The 25,700-nt window shown below is 41.4% G+C and overlaps 3 protein-coding genes across 4 annotated transcripts; 2 read left to right on the forward strand and 1 right to left on the reverse strand.

Annotated features, from left to right (window-relative positions):
• Positions 1-1,475: 1,475 nt before the first annotated feature.
• lmbr1l (limb development membrane protein 1-like) lies at positions 1,476-25,445 on the reverse strand. 2 transcript variants are annotated; one of them, XM_087780999.1, is made up of 19 exons: positions 25,368-25,445; positions 25,198-25,279; positions 13,703-14,014; positions 8,924-9,008; positions 7,398-7,431; positions 6,064-6,203; positions 5,883-5,986; positions 5,694-5,817; positions 5,568-5,636; positions 5,440-5,504; positions 5,299-5,371; positions 4,495-4,581; positions 4,318-4,394; positions 4,179-4,256; positions 4,048-4,121; positions 3,847-3,937; positions 3,708-3,774; positions 3,460-3,621; positions 1,476-2,338 (listed from the first exon to the last, which is right to left on the reverse strand). In XM_087780999.1, the coding sequence occupies exons 3-19, from the start codon at positions 13,763-13,765 to the stop codon at positions 2,253-2,255; spliced, it is 1,479 nt and encodes a 492-aa protein (XP_087637125.1). In that variant the 5' UTR covers positions 13,766-14,014; positions 25,198-25,279; positions 25,368-25,445; the 3' UTR covers positions 1,476-2,252. The 2 variants fall into 2 exon arrangements, with proteins under 2 accessions (XP_087637125.1, XP_087637124.1); XM_087780998.1 differs by lacking the exons at positions 25,198-25,279; positions 25,368-25,445 and adding an exon at positions 15,791-16,095.
• dnajc22 (DnaJ (Hsp40) homolog, subfamily C, member 22) lies at positions 15,081-18,296 on the forward strand. The gene is made up of 4 exons (XM_087781008.1): positions 15,081-15,296; positions 16,985-17,561; positions 17,622-17,914; positions 18,036-18,296. The coding sequence occupies exons 2-4, from the start codon at positions 17,018-17,020 to the stop codon at positions 18,210-18,212; spliced, it is 1,014 nt and encodes a 337-aa protein (XP_087637134.1). The 5' UTR covers positions 15,081-15,296; positions 16,985-17,017; the 3' UTR covers positions 18,213-18,296.
• ikzf4 (IKAROS family zinc finger 4) lies at positions 19,255-25,247 on the forward strand. Its single transcript, XM_087781000.1, has 8 exons — positions 19,255-20,047; positions 20,385-20,419; positions 21,353-21,401; positions 21,453-21,533; positions 21,595-21,993; positions 22,728-22,871; positions 22,927-23,034; positions 23,627-25,247. Exons 3-8 carry the CDS (start codon positions 21,368-21,370, stop codon positions 24,310-24,312), a joined length of 1,452 nt encoding a protein of 483 aa, XP_087637126.1. The 5' UTR covers positions 19,255-20,047; positions 20,385-20,419; positions 21,353-21,367; the 3' UTR covers positions 24,313-25,247.
• Positions 25,446-25,700: the final 255 nt, after the last annotated feature.

Below are 25,700 nucleotides of genomic sequence, written 5' to 3' on the forward strand. Positions count from 1 at the left end.
GCGACGCTCGCTTATCAGTTGATTAGCGAGTAAGTCGCGCCTTTCCTGTGAGCGGCGGCGTGCCGAGAGCAGAACCCGCTCGCTCTGGCCCGGCTTCAAAGGTCCGCCAGGAAGGCGGATCCGTGTAGAAGAAGTTTATCTGGACGCCTCGACTCCATCAGGAGAGTTCAGACCTTAGAACCCTCAGATATGAAAGTATAGATCAGTGTCATCGAGTAGTGATGTGGTTGATTTTTACATATAAAATGTAACAATTAATTGCATTTAATATTTTCTTTATAGAAAAGATGAATCTCCTTTTATAATTATTGTATATAATTTCAAATATTTTCATATTGAATTTAAAAGGCTATGAATTTAAAAATAGTTCGAGAAAATGTAGTTCTTAATTAACAGAATTTATATATATATATATATATATATATATAAATAAATAAACAATGCATTAATTTGTAAAATATTTGTGATCTTTTACATTAAATTAAAAGAAAATGTTAGCATTATTTTACCAATGAAACAAACAATTGAATTTAAACCGCTTTGAATAAAAAAACATTGATTCATAATTTGTTTTAATTATTGGAATATCAAAGTATGGTTAAAACAATTTAATTGTAAAATATCTGTAGACATTAAAAAATTTTTTTTATAAATTAAACAAACATTTTAGATTTCATTTCAAAGGCTCTAATTTTAAAATATAATTAAATATATATATTTTTTTAATTATTGGAATTAGAATATAAATTTAAAAAAATCTATTAAAATAAATATAAAATGTTGCTATTATAGAAAGATTTTATATAGAGAATTTAACAGGCTATGAATAAAAAAAAACATTGAATTTAGAAAAATTTTAGTTTCTTTACATTAAACTGTGTAAAAAGAAACACAATAATAATTAAAAAATAAATGTATATTGAACATAAAAGTCTAAGAATTAAAAGATATTGACTTCCGAATAATAAAAAAAACTAAAATCAAATTCAGAGTTTCAACATCTGACTCCACCATCCTCCACTCGTGAGGCTCCAGCTGAACTTCTCGGTTCATTTCCTCCCGACACAGGAAACGCTCAGAAAAACAAAAAAGCTCAAACAAATAATCGCAATTAAAAGGAACAAAACAAGAAAAGACAACATCAGTGAGGAGAAATTCATCAGAGCCGGAGCGGCCTCGGCGAACAATGGGTGAAGAAAAGAGATGAAGGACGACGCCGGGCGGTTGTAAAAGAGTGAATCTCTTTCCTCCTCGTCTGCCGCCGTTATCGGGCGCCTGCATCGCGGCGGGAAAGCGTGGGCTTCGTCTGTAGTGGCGTCGCCGCAGGACGCCGACGACAGACGGGACAAAATACTCCTTTCTTCTGCTGCTGATTAAAGAAAGTGATGCGTGGAGCGATGAGGAGGGGGGACGCCCGGTCACACATGCTCTTCCACATCACACACACTTGAACACACTTGAACACACACCGCCTTAAAAACACACAGCAGCTTTATTGCTTCTGCTCACGGAGAACTTGCTCAGAAACAACAACAAAAATAGAAAAAACGTAAACTTGAGTTTCTTGAGATTTTTTTGCATCACTTTGGAAAATCCAGGAAAATCCCCATCAAAGTCCAGCATCCCTTAAAAACGAGCTAAGAAGTTGGAATGATCCGAACTTGATATAAAAACATGAAAGACGAGAACACTGACCCCTGCTGGACAAACATTATATTCTGCTGATGCAGCAGCTGAGTCAAACGGTGACGTCATCACCACGCTGCACACGCTTTTTCTTATTTTCACTTTTTAAACTTTGTCAAAGACGTCCTCCGAGTGACACATCAGAAGGAGGCGGAATGTTACGTTATTGCACTTTTCCCAGAATTCAATTCACAGTGTTTGGTGCCGGACGAGAAGCTGCGAGTGTTTTTTCGTGTTAAAGTTACTTTCTTTAAAAGCATCTGCAGCCGCGACCATCTTTGGTTCCTCAGTTTCAAGCTGCTCTTCTTGTCCTTCAACATCGGTAACTTTGCGAGTCCTCGCAGAGATTGTCGCCGCAGAGTCACCATGGATACGACAAGAGCTTCACCACGGTGCTGAAACACACCTGAACCTCCAAGTCCTGGAACGTGGACCTCACGATGGCTCTGGAGTCAGAGGGTGACCCTAGAAGAACCTGGACTGAAGAGATGATCCGTCTGTCGGACGTTGATCCTCGGGTCGGTCCGCGACTGCCGAACAGTTCCTCTCACCTCCTGCAGGGGGAGTCAGTGGATCTTGGAGAGTCCGCTGGCCAGCAGGAGTCTGAAGGGGACGGTGGACCTGGACACGGTCAGAGGGAGTTTGTGGAGACCTGCAGGAGAAGAGAAGAAGCATGTTTGGACCTATGGCTGTGTGATGGATAGAGTAAGAAAAAGAGAGTAAGAGAGAGAAAGAAAAACAGTAAGACAGAGAAAGAAATAAAATAGAAAGAGAGTAAGAAAAAACAGAAAGAAATACAGGAAGAAAAAGAGGGGAAGAAAGGAATAAAGAAAGTACGAGAGAGAGAATGAAAGGGGAGGGAAGAAAATAAAGAGAGTGAAAGAAGGAGAGAAAGAAAGGCAAAAAGAAAAATGGGAAAAGAAAGACATAACAAAATAAATAGGGGGACAGAAATAGAGAGAGGATGGAGGGAGAAAAAATTGAAGAGAGAGTGAGAAAAAAAGAGGGAGACATAGAGAAAAAGAGCAAGAGTGAAAGAAGGAGAGAAAAAAAAAGTGAGAGAATGTGTGAGAAAGTGTGTATAAGAATCAGACTCTTTGTCTTGAGCCTTATGGAGGGTAAGCGTGGAGTTAAAGGGGGGAGACAGTGAAGTTAAAGAGGGAGACACTGAGGTTAAAGGGGGGAGACAGTGAATTTAAAGGGGGGAGACAGTGAGGTTAAAGGGGGGAGACAGTGAAGTTAAAGGGGGAGACACTGAGGTTAAAGGGGGGAGACAGTGAGGTTAAAGGGGGAGACAGTGAGGTTAAAGGGGGGAGACAGTGAGGTTAAAGGGGGGAGACAGTGAGGTTAAAGGGGGGAGACAGTGAGGTTAAAGGGGGGAGACAGTGAATTTAAAGGGGGGAGACAGTGAGGTTAAAGGGGGGAGACAGTGAGGTTAAAGGGGGAGACAGTGAGGTTTAAGGGGGGAGACAGTGAATTTAAAGGGGGGAGACAGTGAGGTTAAAGGGGGGAGACAGTGAAGTTAAAGGGGGAGACACTGAGGTTAAAGGGGGGAGACAGTGAGGTTAAAGGGGGGAGACAGTGAAGTTAAAGGGGGAGACACTGAGGTTAAAGGGGGGAGACAGTGAAGTTAAAGGGGGAGACACTGAGGTTAAAGGGGGAGACAGTGAATTTAAAGGGGGGAGACAGTGAGGTCAAAGGGGGGAGACAGTGAGGTCAAAGGGGGGAGACAGTGAGGTTAAAGGGGGAGACAGTGAGGGAGGGGGTACTGACCGAAGGCCCGGATGAGTTCCCTCTGCACGGCCCATGTGACCGTCTTGATGAGCGACGCAGACGTGAGTCCAGCGAACATCATGTTGTACATGAAGACCACGTAGAAGTTGCCGAGCCAGTTGTAGCGTCCGAAGTCTCCCAGCAGGTCGAAGCGAGTGATGCCTGCGAGAGGAGGTCAAGGTCAACAGGTGTCCAGCGACCCCCGGTGGTGGCGTCACGTATCACAGCAGGAGAACAAGTGAACTCACCGAGCGTGCGAGAGAACACAGGAAGTGCAGAGCTCAGGATGAGCAGAGAGACACAGTTGCCGATCATCTGGAGGAGAAGACACGTGTGAGTCTGCAGGTTTGACTGACACCTGTCAATCAAAGGTGTGTGTGGACGCACCTGAGTGAGGTTGGTGTCTTGAGCGCGAGGCAGCAGACTGGTGAAGAGAGGTGAGCTGTAGAAGCCCACCACAGACGACACCATCAGGTATCTGGCAGAAGGTTAAGGAACACTTCGGGGCTTCTTCTTCAGAAAACTCTATTATTGACTATTATGGTCTATTATTTATGTTGTTTATCAGTAATGCCGTTGCTAGGATACAGGATGAGGAGCACCTGGACGGCAGCGCCCAGAGAGCCGAACATGGAGAAGGAGACCTTCCCCAGTCGAGGATCCTGAGAAGGTCAAAGGTCAGTGAGGGCGTCTCGGGGCGCGCGACCTTTGACACTCACCTCCATGCCTCTGGGCAGAGCCGTGTCGTCCAGCAGCAGCTCCAGCACGTTGAAGCAGACCATCAGCACGCACAGCACCTGCGGAACCAACACGCCCGTCAGCCCCAGCGTTCGAACCCGGGGCGACCCGCACACTCACCGTCAGCGCCAGCAGCGCCAGCATCACCAACGGGTAACCCAGGTTCCGTTGCCACGGCGACGCCTTCCGCCGCGTTTCTGAGCAGAAGACGAGAGTGAGTGACCCGCACCTCGCCGGTTCTATGGATCCGTCGGTTGCCATGGAAACATGGCCGCGGAGGTCGGCGAGTTCCCTCACCCAGAGCGACGCGTCTGCTCCTGGCGGCCTGATGCTCCTTCTTCATCACCTCCACGTTCAGCCGCACCCAGCAGGAGGCTCCGCCCCCTGACCACCACAAGACGATAGACTCCTTTATCTTTCCAGCTTAGCAACATCTCATAATCGTTTTTGATATTAATGTAGCAACTGTTTTTGTCCATTTTTGTTGTTGATTATTTATTTTGTTGTTGCCGTTACTTATCTTTTGTGTATTAATTATTTCTTTTGTTACTTATTTGTTGATAAATTACGTCATAGTAAGTGTTTTCTTTTCTTTTATATATGGTTGTTATGTTTCGGTTTCTTTTTTATATTGTTGGTACTTTTTCTTTCTTTTATATTTTTATGGAGTCGTCATGTTTGTTTTTTTTAATCCATTTTTTTATGTTGGTGTTACTTTTTCTTTCTTTTATATTTTTATGGAGTTGTCATGTTTGCTTTTTTATTCCATCTTTTTATGTTGTCGTTACTCTTTTCTTTAATTTTTTTGTAGTTTTTACTAGGTAAAAAATGTTGCGTTCTTTTTTTAATTATTTTTTATATTGTCTCTACATTTTTTGTCATTATTTATGTTATTTTTACAGTTTTTTTGTTAATTTGTCGTTACTTTTGTTCACATATTATCTTGTGTTTACATTTAATTTGTCTATTATTTTGTCATCATTGCCGTCAGTTTGGTTTCTGACGTTTTTAAAGTTGTCATCGAAGCTCAATTTCGGTTGAAAGTGATTCGGAAACAAAGTATATAGACAAAGTATTTGATCATCTGAAGACGTCTCCTACCCTGCAGCTTCCTGTACAGCGAGTCCTCCTCGAACGAGGTGCAGTTCAGTGCGTCGTCCACGTCCTCCAGCAGCTGAGAGGAAACAGGAGTGTTAACTGGACATGGATTTAGACCAGCATGCATTGGGAGCGTCAACTCACGCGAGGTTTGACCAGCAGGCTGCCGGTCACGCTGAACATCCGCGACAACCCGAACGGCGTGCACACTGACGGCGAGACAAGACAGGTTAGCCGACAAACCTGCGGCCGAGGTCACGGGGGTCACTCACGGAGAAGCAGCAGGACTCCGAACAGAGAGATGCCGGAGTAAAGGTAGGGTAGGTAATACTCCCACAGGTCTGGAACGACAGGGGTGTGAGCACGTGTGACGGCCTGCTGAGGTGGACGTGACCCACCGTAGAGACTCTTCCGGGCCACGTTGTCGTGCAGGAGCGCCGACGCCACCCACACCATCCCGATGACGAGCAGCGCCAGGAGCAGGAGCAGAACCACGGCCTCGTAGACCCGCGCCATCACGCCCTGCACACGCGTCAACGCTCACTTTCCCACGCCAGGGTTTGTTTTTTTGACAGAAGTGGATTTACCTTCTTGGAGCCCACGAACCCCTCGGACTCGGTGAAGAAGTAGGCGAAGGGCATGAGGAAGACCAGCGACAGGTTGGAGAAGAGAAACACGATGTTCCACAGCCCTGAGAGCAGAAGTCGATCTGTAATTACTGGAGCGGCCGCCAGGGGGCGGAGTCGGGCAGAGAGAAGGTGGGAGTACCGTGGATGAGCGAGCCGTTCAGCCACTGCATGTAGTAGCTCTGAGGGAAGGTGAGCAGCACCTCGTTGGAGAGGATGGAGATGGGGAGGAGGAGGACGGCACACACGGCCACCGACAAGGTGAACGTGCACAGCCACAGCCTGGAACGACACATGCTCACGGTTTTATTTTTTATTGACACAAAAGCATCTCAGACTTCCCACGAAGCACATCACTGGAGTTCAAATGTACCTGACAACAAACCGCTGGTGTCCTTCTGAAGTAGATCAATGCCATCAGAATATTTAATGGTTGAATTGAACACTTCAAATGTTAGAACTTTTAAAAAATGTAAATCTTGTTGTAAAGCTTTCATTTTAAATATAATGAAATGTAATAACTTATCAATTGAAAGGTGATTTTTTTTTCATTATAATCGTTATTATGAGTTTGTTATTATTATCAAAAATACCAATTGTAAATGTAATATTTCATATCTTGTAGACTTTTCAATGCAACATAAAATGTTGGTATAGTATAGTATAGTATAGTATAGTATAGTATAGTATAGTATAGTTGCACCAGACAATAGCAAAGGAGTACCGAGCTACTTGGTCAAGCTTTAGCCAATCATGTGACGCCCAGATGATCACATGACGACACAGAACTGGCGTCTCAATTCATCGTGAAGGATTAGCAACAGTAAGATTAAGTATCGGCAACCAACGATAGTTTGACGGCTTTGTGTCGATCTAAGAGTCGGAGCGAATGGCTCGGTGCTCGATTGGATTAGTCTGGAACGATGACACAATTATAGCAACATCTTTATGTTGGGTTTTAAACGCTACGAATGATGGGAATAAGAATACAATTTGAAAAAAACATTAATTGAAGATTAAATTGTTCCAAATTCAACTTTTCAAAACTGAAATAATTGACTTGAATTATTTAATGAAATCACATTAAACCTTTCAATATAGAAGTTATTTAATACAATTATTTAAAAAATAATATTAAAATGCTTTAAAAAAAACATTTGAAATGTTGAATTCAATATTCTGATGACACTAATATATACACTTCCATATTGTCCCGCCAATGATGTTATTGATTATTAAAAGTGTTTATAGACTTCACTCTATAATAACTCAATCATAACAAATGATTTGCCAAAACAAACCGACACAAATGACACAAACTGAATGAACCGGGTGACCCAACATGTCGGGACAAAGTCAGTAGAGAAGCTGAACAGGAACACAAGCGCACACACACCAACACACACACCACACACAAACACACACACATGTGCAGCAGCAGCAGCTGTCATATAATCTTGTCAGGATTTAACTTACGCAATTTTGTTGACGGTTGCATCTTCAGCGTCATCTGAAACAGACACAGTATCACAGTGTTCAGACTGACGCTGCAGCTTCACTCGGGGGGGAAAAAAACACGTTCAGGACGGGTCAGTCAGAATGTCGGTGTCACAGCCGACCTCTGACCTCTGGTGTGACCCCAGGTTACTCCGCCGTGATGACAGCAGAGACTCAACAGCTCGTCGACTCTCATAACAACATGTATGGTTTCAGCCGGTAGTCCAGACGGTTCAGGGCCGACCCGCGACCCGACCCGGTGGAGCGCAGAGACCGGCCGGCCTGACATCTGCTTCTCATCGCGGCAGGATATTGAAGTGGTTACGCAACAGTCAGGGGCGTCAGCCCAATCCATTCAGGGACGAACGCACTTTAAAATCCAGATATGCAGCAGCAGACTGTCGACCACATTCTTCTCTGGTTAGTTTTGTTGCTTTAAGTTACGTCCTTGAGTCGATCAGGACCTTCTAGTGAACTTCATCTAGACTGGAAATAGATACAGTCCGACTCCATTCCTCGTCTTTACCAGGACTTGAAGATTCTACTTAACAGTCCATTATTAAATGGAGAGACGGAGAGAATAGATGTGTATCAGTGCCATCAGAATATTGAGTGCTTAAATTTAACATTTCAAATGTTTTTATTTAAATGTTTCTTTTAATAATTTGATTAAATTATGTTTTAGATTAAAAAGGTTTAATTCGTTTTTTATTTTTAAATAATTGAATACATTGTATTGAACATTTTTAAACATAGTTTAATATTTTATTATCCAAGAATGAATTTTCTAAATTCAATAGTTGTTAATCCGTAGCCTTTTAAATTCAATATTAAAAGGTTGGTATAAAACTGTCACCAAAAGACTTTTCAGCCAATCATGTGACGAACAGACGATCATGTGACGACAGAAGCGCCGGAGCATCAATATATCATAGCAGAGTCTATAGCAGCGTGTGGTGGCACTGTCTTAGGAACACTTTCATTTTGAATTTAAAAAATCTACAAATTATTATTAAACATTTGATTTTGGAATTAGAATATTAGACATGTGTTAAAAATATTTTCATTTTGGAAATATTCTAATGTATTTATTCAATTATATTTAAAGACATGTTTTATTCAATTATTGAATAAAAGCAAATTCAACCTTTCAATATAAAAATTATTTGTTTAAACTATTAAAACTTTAATTCTTAAAGATCAACAACATTTTCAATGTGAAATTCAACCTTTCAATATTCCGTTGGCACCGACTTCTATACGAGACACCGGTAAGTGAGACACTCTTGAAGCAGATCTTAATTAAACTGTCATCACCTGGAGGCAAAATACTGTACTTCAACTAGCAGGCACTTCCCATGAAGGTGTGGTCGGTTACACAACGCTGTGCGGCAGAAAAACATTCGCCGCTGCAATTTTAGCGGCGCCTCGCAACCATGTTTACGAGAACACGACCTCAGCTATGTGGAGAGTCGAGCTCCAGAGCTCCTCGGATCTTCACCCACCTGTGATGAACTCGGCCGTCTTCTTGAAGTGCGTGAGGACCAGGTAGCAGACCATGTAGAGGCAGGAGAAGAGCAGCACACAGATCTGCACACACCAGAGTAAACAAACATCAACACACTTGTTGATCCGAGACATTCCAGCGCGATCAGGAACATGTGTGTTTGTCTGAGAGAGTGTGAGAGTGTTTGGGGAAAGTGCCAATGCATGTCAGTGTGTGTGTCAGCGTGTGTGTGTTGAGAGTGAATGCCAATGAGATGGTGTGTGTTTGTGAATGTGTGAATACGAAAGTGTGCACGCATGCAAGTGTGACTGCACGATGTTGTGAGTGTGTGTGTTTGCGTGCAAAAACAGGAGCTCGTGTTTGTGAGTGTGTGTGTGTGACTGAGTGGGTGTGAAACTGTATAGATAGATAGGTGTGTGCGTGTGTGTGTGCGTGTGTACATGCAAGTGTGACTGCTTCTGCATGCATGCGAGTGTGTCTGTGGGAAGGTGTGTTTGTGTGGTGTAAGTGTACATATGCATTTAAAAGTGTGTGTGTATGCATGCAAAAGTAAGGTAAGGTAAAACTTTATTGATTGTTTAAATTGTTTAAAGTGTTTAAAAGTGTGAGTGTGTGTGAAAGTGTTTGAGTGCATGTGTGTGAAAGTGTTTGAGAGTGTGTGTAAGATTGTGTGTTATGCATATACGTGTGTGTGTGTGTGTGTGTGTTATGCTTATACGTGTGTGTGTGTGTGTTATGCATATACATGTGTTTGTGTGTTATGCATATACGTGTGTGTGTGTTATGCATATACATGTGTGTGTGTGTTATGCATATACGTGTGCGTGTGTTATGCATATATATGTGTGTGTGTGTTGCACAGCAGGAGCTGCTGCAGCATCAACAGTGAAACATGGCGTCAGAGAAGCAGACAGATGGAAGCGGCAGATTATGGCTCAAACAAAATGGGGGACAACAACACAGTCGAGGGGATTAAAAGTGTCGGGGAAAAGGGGGTCAACCCCGGTGTCACGCTGTTCTGATCCTCAGATACCACTTTCCACTCTCACCCGGACACACAACGGAGAGACGCACAAACAATCCCACGAAACCTCAGCGAGTTCCTGAAACTAAACACAAAGTTCTCTATATTTATCTGAACACACAAACACAACACATTCACAAACGACACACAACCCTGAAAGAAGACAATAAGCTGCGAAGACACTTTGTCTTTGTGTGCCTCAAATTAAAGAGGGATCAAGATTAGATGACGTAACACACGAGTGAGTCGACCTGCAACAATGTCGTTCACGACGTCACAATAAATATCGCCGGAATGTTGGCGCCGCGCCAGGGAGGTCACACCTGAAGCGATGGTGACACCATGATGGACGACACAACGACACAAGACGTCCAGCAGGGTGTGACCAGGACAGAGGTCATCACGTTGTTCTCCACAACAACAATGGAGAGAAGAGACGTCAGCGACTGTTGAAGTTGAGGGTGTGACGCCACCTGATCACGACTCTTCTGTGGGCGTTTGCTCGTCCTCACGTAACACACTCATCTATGGAGACTGTTGAGGTGTGTGTGACGTCACACACACACATCATGCACCTGTTCATACAAAATATCGACATACATTTGTCCTTACTTTGAAATCCTTTGTTAGAAATAGCTTGTATTACAATAAAGTGTGTATAAAATAACCATTTTACCACTTTTTTTATTTAGAAATAACAATCAATATATCTACGTCAATTGTTCATTTTTGTGTAACGATTAAACTCCTGGCCGCTAGATGGCAGCGGTCATGGCGTCCTCAGTAGCTAAAGAAACAATGAAACAAGCGAGATCCTGGCGATGACTGAGGACGAGAGGATACAGTCGACTCCAGCAGTTGGTTTTTAAAAAAAAGAAAGCAGTTACGACTTCATCAAGAGTCATGTGGTCTGTAAATTCTGCGATTCCAAAGTCAAGTACTCGACAATACTACAAGTATATACTGGTTCATACAGTATCTAAATACACCGCAATGTACTGTATACACTAGCGACAAATAAACAATGTCGTTCTTCAGCACCTGACCAAGAGAACACCTTGACTGATGACACTAAATAATATTAGATTTTGTTTTTCAGCTCGAAAAGTAACACTTAAAACCTGCTAGATTCCAACGATGACTGAGGACGAGAGGATACAGTGGACTCCAGCAGCTTTTAAAGCTGATGTTTGGACATAATTTGGTTTAAAAACAAATTAAAGCAGTAACAACTTCATCAAGAGTCATTTCATTTATATGTTTTTTTTATTAGGTGATTTATTTTGTTCTTTCTTCATATACATAAATGCTGCCATAACTAGGGTTATTATTATCTAGTTCTTTGGTCATGTTCATTATTTATGTCAGTGGATTTGCTAGAAAGAAGAAGAATCTAATTAAAGTTGTAAAATTTAAAAATATGTACATCTTTATTTTCTTATGAAAAAATTTGTTAGAGAAAAATATTGGCCTACATTATTTCACCAGCCACATTTTATTTAAATGTAATCCTTACTGCACTTCTTTATTTCACTATTCATGTTGACATTTTATTATTTGAACAACAGTTTACACTGTTCATCAATGTTACTTTGACTGAACATTTACCTTCACTTTGCGGAACAAATATTTGAATTTAATTATATATATATATATATATATATATATCTCGAACTTTAGCCTTAATATATTGGGATATGGATGGCCAAGACCCAGTCCTCGGACAATACTACCAATATATATCGGTTCATACAGTATCTCGCTTTATATATATACACATCGTAATGTTGCCCGTGTTTTGTGATACATATCGTATCGCCAGATTCTTGACAATACACACATTATTTTGACATTTTTCTTGTCAGAAACGCTCGTTTCAAGCTTGGCCGTTCAGGAGAGACTCAGAGCGGAGCCGCACATTCACAACCCAAACGAGCAGGCGATGGTTGATCCTTCATTTCCGACAGCGACTTGGGTTTTATCTCCGGTTGGCACGGGTCCGGGTTGGGTAAGAGGTTTTAGGAAGTGCTGGCGGAGGCAGACGTCCAGCCAGCGCTAATAGCATTAGCTGAAAAGGGACATTGAGAATAAAACACGCCTCCTGATCTGATACCAGCGACCAGAAGAACTGCGACGAAACTCAATAGAAACGTTACGCTGGAGATGAATTTCTCTCTCTAACCAGGTGAAAGGTCACACGCCACGCGTCCAGTTGTACCCGTGAAGGTCTGAAGTTCAACTCTTCAGCAGGACGTCACAACAAACACGGGAGATTTAAAAATCACACCACGGCGTCAGAGAATTAATCGCTGAAAATTGGACGAGCGTGGAGTCCGTCTTTCTGACCGTATCGTCTGCCATATTTGATATATTTCACAACAATGTCACCGTGTGAGCCAACTCGGCAACCGAGGTTCAAAGGTCATGAGCACACACACGCACACGGATAGAACATGTAATCTTTACGATGCAGGAATATGACCAGGATCCCATTAACGATAAGGAAAATATGTCAAACACGTAACCTTGAGTGAAAGTTTTAGACCATTTTAGAGAACTCAACCAACGAGTACGACCCTGAGAGAAAGCATCCCATAATCGTAACAATTGCGGAGTTGTTGGTGTAAACACAGCAAGATGTTGATCAGCACATTGACAATACAGTTTGTGTGTGTCTTTTGTGGGTCAATGTTGTGGATTGTGGTTTGAGACAATAAACAAACATGAATCGTTTGTAACAGTTTTTGCCGTTTAACTGGTGTTTTTTTTTATTAAATCTGGACTGAATAAGTTTTATTTTACCTTGTATTCAACTCCATTATTCTTTACTAGTCTCTCAATATGACTGTAAGGTTTGTTTTAAGAGGATTTTTTGACCTTAAACAAGATTTTAAAAGGATATTAGGGCACTTTAAAAAAAAAAGTTTTGTGTTATTTATGTTTTTTTTATTAACTCTGGACTGAATAAGTTTTATTTTACCTTGTATTCAACTCCATTATTCTTTACTAGTCTCTCAATATGACTGTACGGTTTGTTTTAAGAGGATTTTTTGACCTTAAACAAGATTTTAAAAGGATATTAGGGCACTTTAAAAAAAATGTTTTGTGTTATTTATGTTTTTTTTTATTAACTCTGGACTGAATAAGTTTTATTTTACGTTGTATCAACTCGATTATTCATTAATAGTATCTCAATAGGACTGTAAGGTTTGTTTTAAGAGGAAATACGATTTTAAAAGTATATTAGGGAACTTTTTCTTTAAATGTTTTATGTTATTTATGGGTTTTTTTAATGGCCCCTCGCATAATGGCTTCTGTATAAAATGTGGCCCCTGAGGAACCTGACTTGTCCACCGCTGGTCTAGGCTGAAGTAGCCGATGTCAGATCTGCAGTAAGAGAAGAACTTCCTGCCTCAGCAGAAAACTATATTCTATTCTAAAAACTTGCAACTTAAGGAACGTAATACAAGTTTAAACTCTTGTTTGTTTTTTTAGCAGCAAAAGGTGTTTTGATTTTTCCAAAGTCTGTTTTTCTGTGTCACTCTGTTGAGCAATAACAGTATCAATAAATATTCTTTAAAAAAAAAACGTCCATGTGATCGATCACTCAGCACTCGAGGTGCGACTGCAAGTCTGAGCAGAACATTTGTCAGACGACATTTTTGAAGGAGAGAAAAGTGACAGAAGAAAGAGAGAGAGAGAGAGAAAAAAAGCGAGAGAAGGACAGTTTGTATCCGAGCATTAGCAACTTACGATCGTCTCCCGGACGCGGTTGTGGAAAAGTTGCTCTCTCACCGACACGTCGTCCGCTTCCATCCTGCGGGACCATCACACGCTCCTGGGACGCGACAGCGTGTGCATGACCTTTGAACCTGGGACTCAAACGCGTCGCATCTCCTCCAGGAGTCTCGCTGCGGGACTGAAGCGCTGGAGCTAACTGTTGATGCTACACTGGGGAGGAGGCGGGCGGGGCTTAGCCACACGGGCGGGGGCTTAGTGGAAGAGAGGCGGCGGGGGGTGGGGTTGGTGGAGGGGGCGTGGCCTGTCGCTCCTCAGGTGCCGCACCTGTCGAAGCAAAAAACACTGTTCAAAGTTCATGTACATAAGTAGAAAGTAGATGAAAGTAGACTTTAAAATGTCGAAACTTTGAATGGATTTATTAAAATGTTGTTTTAATAAATAAAAATAAATGTTTATGTATATTTCATTATAAAAGTTTTTAATAATTGAATAAAAAAATGTTTGTTTTTTAATTCTATATAAAAACGTTGGCACTATTTCACAAACTTTTTTATATTTCATACAAATTAAATTAAATATATTAAATATACTGAATTCAGAATGTCTTAATTATTGGATTTGGAATATCAAACTAATATGTAAAAAAAAAAAAACCATAATGTTAAAACGTTTAACTTTTTTTTTTTATTGATTTTCAAGACCAAAGGTTAAAAATAATTATAATACTTTAGAAAATGTATATTTTAATTGTTGGATTTAAAATATAAAACCATTCATTTTAAAATATTCATTTTTTATTTATTTAAATGATATACAAATAATTCAATCTTTCAATATAAAATTGGTGAATTTAACTAATCAATACAAGCGAATCCATACCTTCAATATAGAAATGATTAAATACAATTATTTTATTTAAATGGTTTAATATTATGATGAAAGTGATATTCTTGTAATAAGAGTAAAACCGAGGCTGATGGGAATTTGATTCTCCCTGTTACAGTTTAGTAAATATAAAATGAGTTTGGCTCGAGTGAAACCTCCTGTCACCTGGTCTGACCGACTGAAGTCTAAACCTCTGTGACCCACATGAAAGCGCAGAATCCGCCGACAAAAGTAACTTATTATTTCATCTTGTGTCATTAGTTCACCACAGAACACACAGACCTGAAGAACACACTTAAATATCCAGCTGATCAAGTTCCTGTGAGGAGGAGCGACACAGGAGACAATCCTCAAGTCAAATTCAAACCTAAACGACCAACAGAAAAGTTGTTTTTCTCCACATTATTCCCAACTTTACAACTTTCAAATGATCCTTCACTGTCGGTTTGTTTCATATCGTGACCACGATCTACTCCATGTTACTCACTGATTCACCCCCCTTGACCTCTCCCCCTCAATAGATTTGTATCTTGTCACCATTCAAAGTCCAGCTGACCAGCGACTGCGACAGGAGTCATTATTATCAGTCACAGAGATTCACGCAGTGACTGATCCAACCTTTTCATCGACAGAGACCCGTAAATAAACGCTTCTCTCAAAGACAACTTTCCTCCTGGACGACGAGACCGTTGACGCGGCTGGAAAACGGACGTTAACGCAGGTACCTGAACGCACCACAGGGAACCATGATAACAAACTCGCTGGTGATGATAAGAAAGAAGTGGTTTTTTTTTTTTAAATCTCTTGTTCAGCTTGTACCGTCTGCTCAGATCCACTCAGTCGATCAAGTAGAAAAAAGTGGACCAAAAATACAATTTTATATTGATTTAACTTTTTGAAAATGAAATTCTATTTATTTTTTTGTTAAATTCAGTTTTTTCCTTTTCTTTTATTTATTTATTTTTACCTGCAAGGTATTTTTGAGCCTAGAAGAGAAAACTAAACTCTATTAAGCTTAAATGTTCACTTTAATATTGTTTTTATTTGTCCACATAAACCCTTTTTTCTGCTTTTGAACACTAGATTTTACGAGAATAACATGTTTATCATATTAACTGTGTTGTCAGTCGTGTCAGTGGCTCCGAGTGAGTTTTATTTGGTGTGGAATGTTCCTGAACGTCCCTGATATACAGGACGTCTGGAGAGAAAACCCACGAGCTAGTTCAGGACAGCTGATGACATCACAGCAGTCTGAGGCCTTTCATTAGTCGAGGCTCGATCACATGCTCAGGGTGGAGGTTGAAGTCCGACACGAAGCTCTCGACCCGTCGCCGGCGCTGACTGAGGTGGTGTAGCTGAGGCGTGGAGGAGGAAGGAGAAGTTATCAAGAGCTCGGACACGACTGAACAAAGACACGAGGGACGACTCAACAAAGACAGCAGCGATGGTGGACAGAAGACGAACATTCTGCACCATCTTTGTTGTGGAATTTAACTGTTTAGAGGGAGATTTGTTTGTTTATTTCCAATCAAAAAGTTGCTTTGATTAAAAAGAAATGTCACTTTAAAAATAATTCTAATGAAAATAATTATTTTAATAAAAAAGGATCCCTTTATCAAATAAATAAGTTGCTTAAATACTAATAAAATTTACTAATAATAATACAAAATATTTTATTAACAAAAAAAATTCCATTAAAAAAAGAAATTCCAGTTGTTGTTTTCTTTGATTGAAGCGATTAAAAAAATAAATATTTTAAATCTTTCATTCATGCTCTATTTTTTGAATGAAGTAACTTTTTTTATTGAAATGTCTTTTTAAAAAAAAAATTAATTCACTTTTAAAAATTAAAAATATACTATTAAGTAACTATTTTTGAAAATATATTTGTAAATATAAGTACTTGTTTTAATTGAAAATATACTGTCTTGTTGTGGCAACTATTTATTTAAGTTTGTTTATATCCAATAAAAAAGTTGCTTTGATTAAAAAGAAATGTCGCTTTAAACCAAATATATTTTAATGAAAATAATGATTTGAATAAAAAAGGATCCTTTAATCAAATAAATAAGTTGCTTAAATAAGAAAAAAACAACATTTTTAATCATTTAAATCATCAAAAGCTGCTAAAATACCAAAAAAAAAGTGTCTTTAATAAAAATTAAAAATTAAGTTTTTTTTTTATTATTATTATTATTATTTTTTAAATTAAATTAAAATAGAAAATATATATTCTGATCGAAGTAACTATTATTATTTTGGAAAATATATTTATAAATTGTAGTAATTTCTTTAATTGAAAACATAATTTCTGGTGGCGGAAACTATTAATTTAAATATATATATTTTTTAGTTTTTGAGTGGAAAAATAAAGAAAAAAATCTCTATATAACCTTCTGTGTTCTGAAGGTCCAGGATGTCTGACCCGCAGGACGCCGGCAGATGATCTCCAGACCCATCATGACCAAGAGTCTCCTGGTCACCTTCGTGCTGTGGGCGCTGGGGGGTCCTCTGGGGGTCCACCACTTCTACCTGCGGCGGGACTCTCACGCCCTCTTGTGGATGCTCACTCTGGGAGGGTTCGGCCTGGGCTGGGTCAGAGAGGTCGTCCGTCTCCCCGCTTATGTTAGCGAGGCAAACAACAAGCCCGGACCCCCGTCCTCTGGTCTGCCCCCCGTGGGTCCGGTCCGGATGGTGGGTCAGGTGTGTGTCGGCGTGTACTTCGGCACCGTGGCTCTGCTGGGACTGAAGTCCCTGAGCTTCTTCTACCTGCTGGTGCTGCCTCTGAGCGTGGGCGCTGGAGTTCACCTGGTGTCCACCGTGGGGCAGCAGACCTCCGACCTGCACAAGACCCTGACGGCCTGTCTCGTGACGTCTCCCATATTCTACGGGAGCACGTGGTCGCCGCTGCCCATCAGCCTGGCGGCGACCGTCACGGCCGCTCAGCACCGAACCTCCAAACCCATCCGGACTCCAGAGCGACTCGGTGAGATCATGTGACCCCGAACTGGACCTGGAGTGGGAGACTCAGTGTGATCTTGTCCAGGTCCAAGACTCTACAAGCTGTGTTTAGTCTGGCTCGCTTTCTCTGCTCCGCTGGGCTACTGCGTCTTCCACAACACCACCCTGACGCTCTACTACCTGTCCGACTGCGTGGCGGCGCTGCTGGACCTCTTCTGGTTCCTGCCCTGGCTCCGGGCCGCGGTGGAATACGTCCTGCTGGTGCCGTACCGGATCCTGTGCGTCTTCACCGGAGGGGGGTTCTACGAAGAGTCCTGGAGGAAAGTCCTGGAGATCCTTCTGAGCGAGTCCAGCCGGAGGGAGAGAGACGCGCTGCAGGTCAGTGACAGAAACATTACGACCACTCATGGAGAGCCTGCAGTGGTCAGTGGCTGAAACATTACGACCACTCATGGAGAGCCTGCAGTGGTCAGTGGCTGAAATGGAATCTGTCCCGCAGCTGCTGTCTTTAGATCCGGACGCCACCATGGAGGAAATCAGCCGGAGCTACAGAGAGCTGGCCCGGACCTGGCACCCGGACCACAACCCCAGCAAAGAGGCGGAGGCCATGTTCGTCAAAATCCATGAAGCGTACCAGATCCTGACCCGACGACACCGACCACATCGCTTTAAATGAGCCGGACATGTACATGGAAGTGTAGCAGTGACAGAAGAATATTGTGTGGTTCAGTTAAACAATTTAAATGTTAATTTATAATATTGATTTAATTTAATTTTTATATATTTTTATTTTTAGCTTTTTCAATAATTCAATATAAACAAATTGTGGAAACGTGATATTTTCGATTTTTTTAAATTCAATTATTAATAAAAAATAATGTTTTAAACCTTTCAATCAAGAAGTTGTTGAATTCAATAGTTCGAAAAATAATGATGTGCTTTAAAAAAAAACAACATGTACATTAAAAGAAGTTGTACAAATTAAAATTCAATCATTCAATATTCTGAAGGCACCGATTTCCTTCCATTCATTTTAGTCATAAAACTCATTTTTTATGCTGAAAACTTTGGTGTAAATGTTAAATAAAAAACAACCACAAAGGCAATACGACGTACACTAACAAAATTTAAGTATTGTAGTTTTCTTTTAAGAACAGACTAAAGCAAATAAACATTTCAACGTAACTAATTAATAAATAAGACCCACAAGATTGTTAATATATTATTTTTCTATAATTATTTCAACAAATCAAAACTGAAATTATACTATTATAAAATTATATTTGACATTATTCTCCAGAGGGATTAATAAAGTCAATCTAATCTCATCAATTATTATTAATTACACCGTCAGCAGCACCTTGAGATGTGAATGACGTCAGATGTATTTCAAAGTACCTTGCTGCCATCTAGTGGCGAGAGAATATTCTAGTTTTAGTCTAAAACGTGCTTAATTAGTTATTTTCGTTAATAAAGAATGTAAATGTATAACATGAAGGTTTGTATTTATGTTTATAGAAAATCTAATGAACAATTAACTTAAAACAAAAGACGCTATGAATAATAACACCTGAAAGAAATTATGTAATAAAGTATGAAATTCGTATTTTATTATTATGAGGATTTTTAAGAATTATAAAATGGTTCAGTGACCGCCATCAACAGAACTGCTGGAGAGTTCGGTCCGTTGACGGAACAGAACTTCGGCAGTTGTTCCGTCATCGACGTGAAAACCTGAGTAAGTTCTGGTGTCGGGTGTTCGGGTCACCTGGTCCAGCACCAGCTGACACGCATCGATGAACTCGACAATCCTCGGATCCGGCTCTCTGCTGACGACGGTTCGGTCTTGTAGCCCAGCATGGGCCCGGAAGTTGTTTGGGTTTCCCAGGTAGAAAAAAATCCCGGAGATGCTGTCGTCGCCGCGGAAAACAAACATCCATCCAGACGGGGAGCAGCCGAGGACCCCAGGACAGGTGAGCCGCTCGGAACCGCGCGCGCTCCATCACACCCCCCGCGGGTTCGACTGCTGGGTGCGTTTGTTTTTTTTGTTGGACCTGTTGACGCTTAAAAGTACCGTTTGTCGTGCTGGTCTGCTGCCATGGCAACGGCTCGGGGGAGAAACATTACACAGCTCAGGCCGTGACAGCGATCGGAACTCGGTGTACAAAATGCCGCTGTCTGGACCGACACCGACACCGGTCAGTCGAGTCCAGGGAGCGACAGGACGGGGTTGAGACGTGGACGTTGTGGCGGCAGAACCGCCCACCGCGGAGGACCGTCGGCTCCCGGTGCTGGTTTTTTATCATCGTGACCCGGAATGACCGGCGCGTCTCCCGCAGCCGCCTGTTGCTCTGATGCTCCTGTCTGTCGCTCCTCGTCTGTCGCTCCTCGTCTGTCGCTCCTCGTCCGTCGCTCCTCGTCTGTCTCCGCCTCCTCCATTAGAAACGGGGTCTCACCGCCAGACTTGAGGCTCAGGTCCATGACGTCACCTTGTTCCCCTTAAAATTAACTGTGAGTCTATTACATCTGCCGGGTCTGACCCGGGGTCTCCTCCGTGAAGATGTGGCAGGATAGTAGGGTCTTGAGGCGCCAAAAGGAAATGGAGGCTGAGGAATGAGTGGACGTCTGAGCTCTCGTTGCTGCCCCTGCGACCTCAGAGTTTCTGTCGGACTTACTTCCGGTCTTTCAGAAACAGTTTAAAAAATGGATTTAAATTCAATTTTTTATTTTATTTAATTTAACTTTTTTTTTGCTCTATTGTTATGTAAATATATATATTAATTGTTTTTTATTTTAATTGTATATTTTTGTTTCTTTCTTTCCGCCACGATCGTTCCACTTCCGGTAGCGGCGCTAACCTGCAGTGACGCTGATGATGCTGAGGTGAGTTGATAACGTCGTTTTCACGTTTAAGTCAATTATCTTCGTGTTGTATTTCGTCAAGAAGTCGTGACAGGAGAGTTATATTTGAGTCACGTTGTAGCAAAACAAGTTGACAAACTTTCCTCACGAACATCTTCGCGACAAATAATGACGTTGTTTACTTGTGTTTATGTTTTTGTGTTTACATTCAAGACAGGTCAAGTAAAAGACCAGTGTGGACTATGGAAGATTTTTAAGCATTTATTTAATGTTCTTTAAAAGAAAAATCTATATTGAAAAGGTCAATTTTTATTTTTATTTAAATTATTTAATTCAATAACGTGTACACTGAAAGGTTATATTTTATTAATTCAAATAATTGAATTCATATATCTATATATTGAAATGATGAATTTGTTGTTATATTTTTGTAAAAATTAATGTGTTTTTTGCATTATAAAATCCTTAATTTATAGCCTTTAAAATTAAATAAGCATTTTTGGTTCAACAGTTCCACATTTTTTTTAAACCACTTAGTTTATATTATAATTAAAATCATTAAAAAGAAACCTATTTTTAAGTCAATAATTTATAATTTGTAGCCTTCTAATGTCAATATAAAATGTTCATATAATAGTGCCAACATTTTAATTTAAAAGGCTAAAAAAAACATTGAATTTAACGTATTTTTGAATTAATTGGAATTACAGTATCAAACTCTAATTAAAATTTTAAAAAAAAACATTCATTTGTTAAATTATTATTATTAAAAAAGAACAACAACATTTTCATATAGAAACTATTGAATTAAATTATGAAAAAAAATGTTTAAAATTTCAAAACAATTAATGTTTCCGCATTTTAAATGTTTAATTAGATCACGCAATATTGTGATGGCCATGATGTTCTTCTCCATCCACACGTGATCATCATGTCCTGGTATCTGTCCTTCAGGCTCCTGATGAGAGGATGAACGCTGACCAGGATGGATGTTCACGCACAGGTTTGTTCCGTCTACGTCTCTCTGAGCTGCTCTGAGTCTCTGGTGCTGCAGGTCTGGGACAAGAACCTTCCCGGGATCTCCACCGCGGGTCAGCTCAGTCCCTCAACAGTCCTCGGGCGTCGCCTCGCCGCGGTCAGTTGTGTCGCCGCTCGTCCGTAGAAGTTCAAAGAAGTCACGTTTTGGTTTCCTGCAGCGAACTCCATCAAGGTGGAGCTGTGCAGTGAAGACGAGTCGCATCACGACGGCGTGAGTGACCCCACCCGGGATGAGCGGGTGATGGAGGAGGGTCAGTTCGTGGAGGGTCTGTGCAGCACCACCTCGGCGCCGCCCGCCCGGATCCCCAGCGGGAAACTCCAGTGCGAGGTCTGCGGGATGACCTGCATCGGGCCCAACGTCCTGATGGTGCACAAGCGCAGCCACACGGGCGAGAGACCGTTCCACTGCAACCAGTGCGGGGCGTCGTTCACCCAGAAGGGGAACCTGCTCCGACACATCAAGCTACACTCCGGAGAGAAGCCCTTCAAGTGTCCCGTCTGCACCTACGCCTGTCGCCGCAGAGACGCCCTGGCAGGACACCTGCGCACACATGCAGGTGAGTCGTGTGTCAGTGGCTTCAGATTATTGAAGGATCCAATTCAACTTTTCAAATGTTTAAACTTTCATTTTTTATTTAAATTTTTTTGAATAATTTAATGTGAAAAAATATATTTTAAATGTTGAAAGTTTTAATGTTTTTATTAAAATGATGTTAGTTTTTAAATCATATCTACATGTAAAGTTCTCATGAGTAATTTAATTAAATTATTTTTTATATTGAAAGGTTTAATTATTATGTCATTGAATAATTTATTTCAATATTGTGTTATTGAATAGTTGACTTCTATCATTTTATATTAGAAGTTTGTATTTGTTTTGTTTTTGTAATTAAGAATTACACAATTAACCACTTTTCTTTAACACATACAGTTCAATATTTTAATTCCAAATAAATAAATAAATAAAAATCATGGCTGCACTATTATACCAACATTTCTATATAACATGTAAAAGGTTAAGAATGAAAAATATTGAAATAGAAAATGTATTTTAAAATGATTGGAACTGGATCAAAACTCCATGTGTACTTTTTTTTTAAATTAATTTTGAAAATATTTCAATTTTACTATTCAGTTATTCAATAAACTAATGAACCATTAAATATAGAAAGTATTTAATTTAATTATTTAAAAAAAAAACAATTCTATTCTTCGATAAAAAGTTTCAACATTTGAAATAATGATCTGTTTCCAGAGAAGAAGCTTCTAAAACTTTGTGTTTTTCCGCCAGTTTCTTCACCATCGATGGGAAAACCTTTCAAATGCAGTTTCTGCAGTCGCGGCTACAAACTTCAGGGGGCGCTAGAGGAGCACAAGCAGCGCTGCCACATTTACCTGAAGGAGCAGAGGGCAGGGGTCCCTGGACCAGAGCCTGGTAACACAGCAGTGGTTCTGCTGAGATGCTGTGAGCTCACGTGTGTCTATCATAGGGGACGAGGCCACAGAGACCACCAGACCGGCAGGACCCCCCAGCTTCGTGGACAGACTCGCCAGCAGCCTCACCAAACGCAAGCGCTCCACACCCCAGAAGATCTCAGGTGAGTCCTCGCTCTTCACCTCTGTACGGTGGCCCAGAAGTGCAAAACAAAATAAGTTTATACATTTGTTAGAAAATTCAAAATAGTTTGTAGGTTTGTTTTAGAATTTAAATTCTTGTTTCAGAGTTTGTACATTTGTTTCAGAGTTTGTACATTTGTTTTAATGTTTGTACATTTGTTTCAGTGTTTGTCATTTTTTTTCAGAGTTTGTAAATTTGTTTTAATGTTTGTAAACATGTTTTACAGTTTGTAAATTTGTTCCAGGAAATTTAAATTCTTGTTTTCGGAGTTTGTCAATTTTTTTATGGAATTGTTTTTTTTATAGAGTTTGTTAATTGTTTGTTAATTGTCCTTTTTGTTTCCAAATTTCTAAATTTGTTTCAGTTTGTCATTTTATCCTCGCGTTTGTAAATTTGTTTTGAACTTCTGGGCCACCGTACCAGTGCCCCTTCAGGGCAGGAGAGGAAGTTCAGTCTCCACAGGTTAAGGAACACGTGCTACACTAACAACACTGTTGCAGTGATGCTGTTCCACCAGTAGGGGGAGTGAAACGTGAAAATGTTTGACCAAACCTTCCGTTGTGTTCCCGCAGCGGAGACGGACCTGAACCTTCACGAAGCACCTTACGAACTCTCCTCCGGCTCCGAGGCCGACCACATGAGCTCCCAACACTCCGGGGACTCCACGGGACTCGTGTCCCGGCACGGCCCGGCTCACCCCGCCTTCATGTCGGAGTTCCGCTCGGCGCCGACCTCCGTCAACAGGCCCCCGTCCACGGTCGGGCACGAGGGCGGCGGCGACGACCCCTCGGCTCTCAGCCATATCCCCTCGCCCAACGGGTGTCCGGACTCCACGGACACGGAGAGCACGCCCGACGAGCCGAGCACAAGGGCTTTAGTCCTGACCAGTACCTCCAACAACCACCAGACCCTCACGCCCGCTCACCACCACCACCTCGCGTCCAGACTCGTGCACACCAAGTACCTGGACCCGGACTGGGCGAGAGCCTGCGCGGCCCCTCCTCCGGCGGCGGTGAGGAGGATCTCCGGCTCGCCCTCGTCTTCCAGGGTCCAGGTGCTGGACGGCGACGGGCAGGCGGTCCGCTCCTTCCACTGCCACCACTGCCGCATCCTCTTCCTCGACCACGTCATGTTCACCATCCACATGGGGTGCCACGGCTTCAGGCAGCCCTTCGAGTGCAACATCTGCGGCCACCGCAGCCGGGACCGCTACGAGTTCTCCTCGCACATCAGCCGGGGCCAGCACCAGGTGGGCTGAAGGGGAAGCGGATCAGCACCAGATAGAAAAAAAAAAAAAATCGTCCTCAAGTGCCTTCTGCAGATGTTGTACAGTGTGGATCTGGTGCTTCAGCTGCACTTTTAGGTCCTCAAGAGTTTTCTACGTGTGTTTCGACGCCTGGTTTACAAGGTCCTGGTTTAGGGGGTCACTGGAGGGTCTGTCCAGACGCAGTTTGCCTTAACACTGTCGCAGGATCCCACGTTTACACCACCTGACTTTCAGGTCAGAAGGTCTCTCGGCCTTCGTGGTTCTCCAGCAGTGAAGTCAGATTGTCTCGAGCTTTTTTTTTTTTTGGACCGAGAGACTTCCCTAGGGGGGGCCCGAGACAACTGGACCTGATGTCTCCATGGTGGTCCAGCAGATAGCTCTCTTCATGTCCGGTTCCTGATGGTCCAACTCTTGGTTCTGGACCTCCCCTACAAGTCTGCTGCAAAACATCTAACTGAATGTTTATTTATTTATAAGTATTTTTGTGCTTTTGACGATGTTTGAACAACACGGGTCGATCCTAAAGGAACTCCTCATCCGTTCTCCTGTCGCTGACTCAGCTATATTCCAAAATCCTCACGTCGATGTTACCTCCTGCTTCTCTACAGCACCCGAAAACCTTATTATCGCTTCAGTAAAGTGACTTTTCTGAGTGAGACCGACCTCAGTATTGTTATTGTGGGTTTTTGCTGCTTCTTAGTTTTTCGATTTGTTCGCAGAATGTTAAAAAAAAGAAGAAAAGTGAGTGAACTCGAGCATGTTTGCTTGTCATTCTCAGCTTTGACCTGTTCTGTTGTTTTCTACGTGCAGTACCCGCGGCGGCCAGAGGTGGATTCTCAGCGTAATATTTTGTGAAGAAAAAAAAAACACTTTTACCTCAAGATGTTCAACTGCCTCATCCTTTCAACGAGTCGCTTTCTTGCAAACGTGTGCCCCTGAATGTTCTCTGACCTTTTTACTGTCAATAAAGTTGATGGGTAAAGTCATTTAAAAATAGATTTATTTCTTTCATTCACATGCAAAACATCTTGATAAGAAGTTCTTACCGACGTCTTGACAGATCTTTTGTCTTTGTTCCACTTGATACGATTAAGTTGATCTTTTTTAAACCGACATTGATTTAAAACTTCCGCTTGTTAGCTAGAAATCAAAAGTATTTTTACCGCCAAACAAATTACGTCACAGGGTCAAGTATTAATAATCGAGACACGAAATAATGATTAGACTTTATTTGAAAACTGACAACAACATTGCGAATATATAGATATTATTATAGATCAGTGGGTTTTATTTTATTTTATTTTTTAATTTACTTATCTTCATAACCGATCTTTTTTCTGTTTAATTCCCGTAGCTAAATTATTGTCTCTTGGCTCGAT

This window comes from Callionymus lyra, chromosome 19 (genome assembly GCF_982586985.1).
Source record: "Callionymus lyra chromosome 19, fCalLyr1.hap1.1, whole genome shotgun sequence".
Lineage (NCBI taxonomy): Eukaryota > Metazoa > Chordata > Actinopteri > Syngnathiformes > Callionymidae > Callionymus > Callionymus lyra.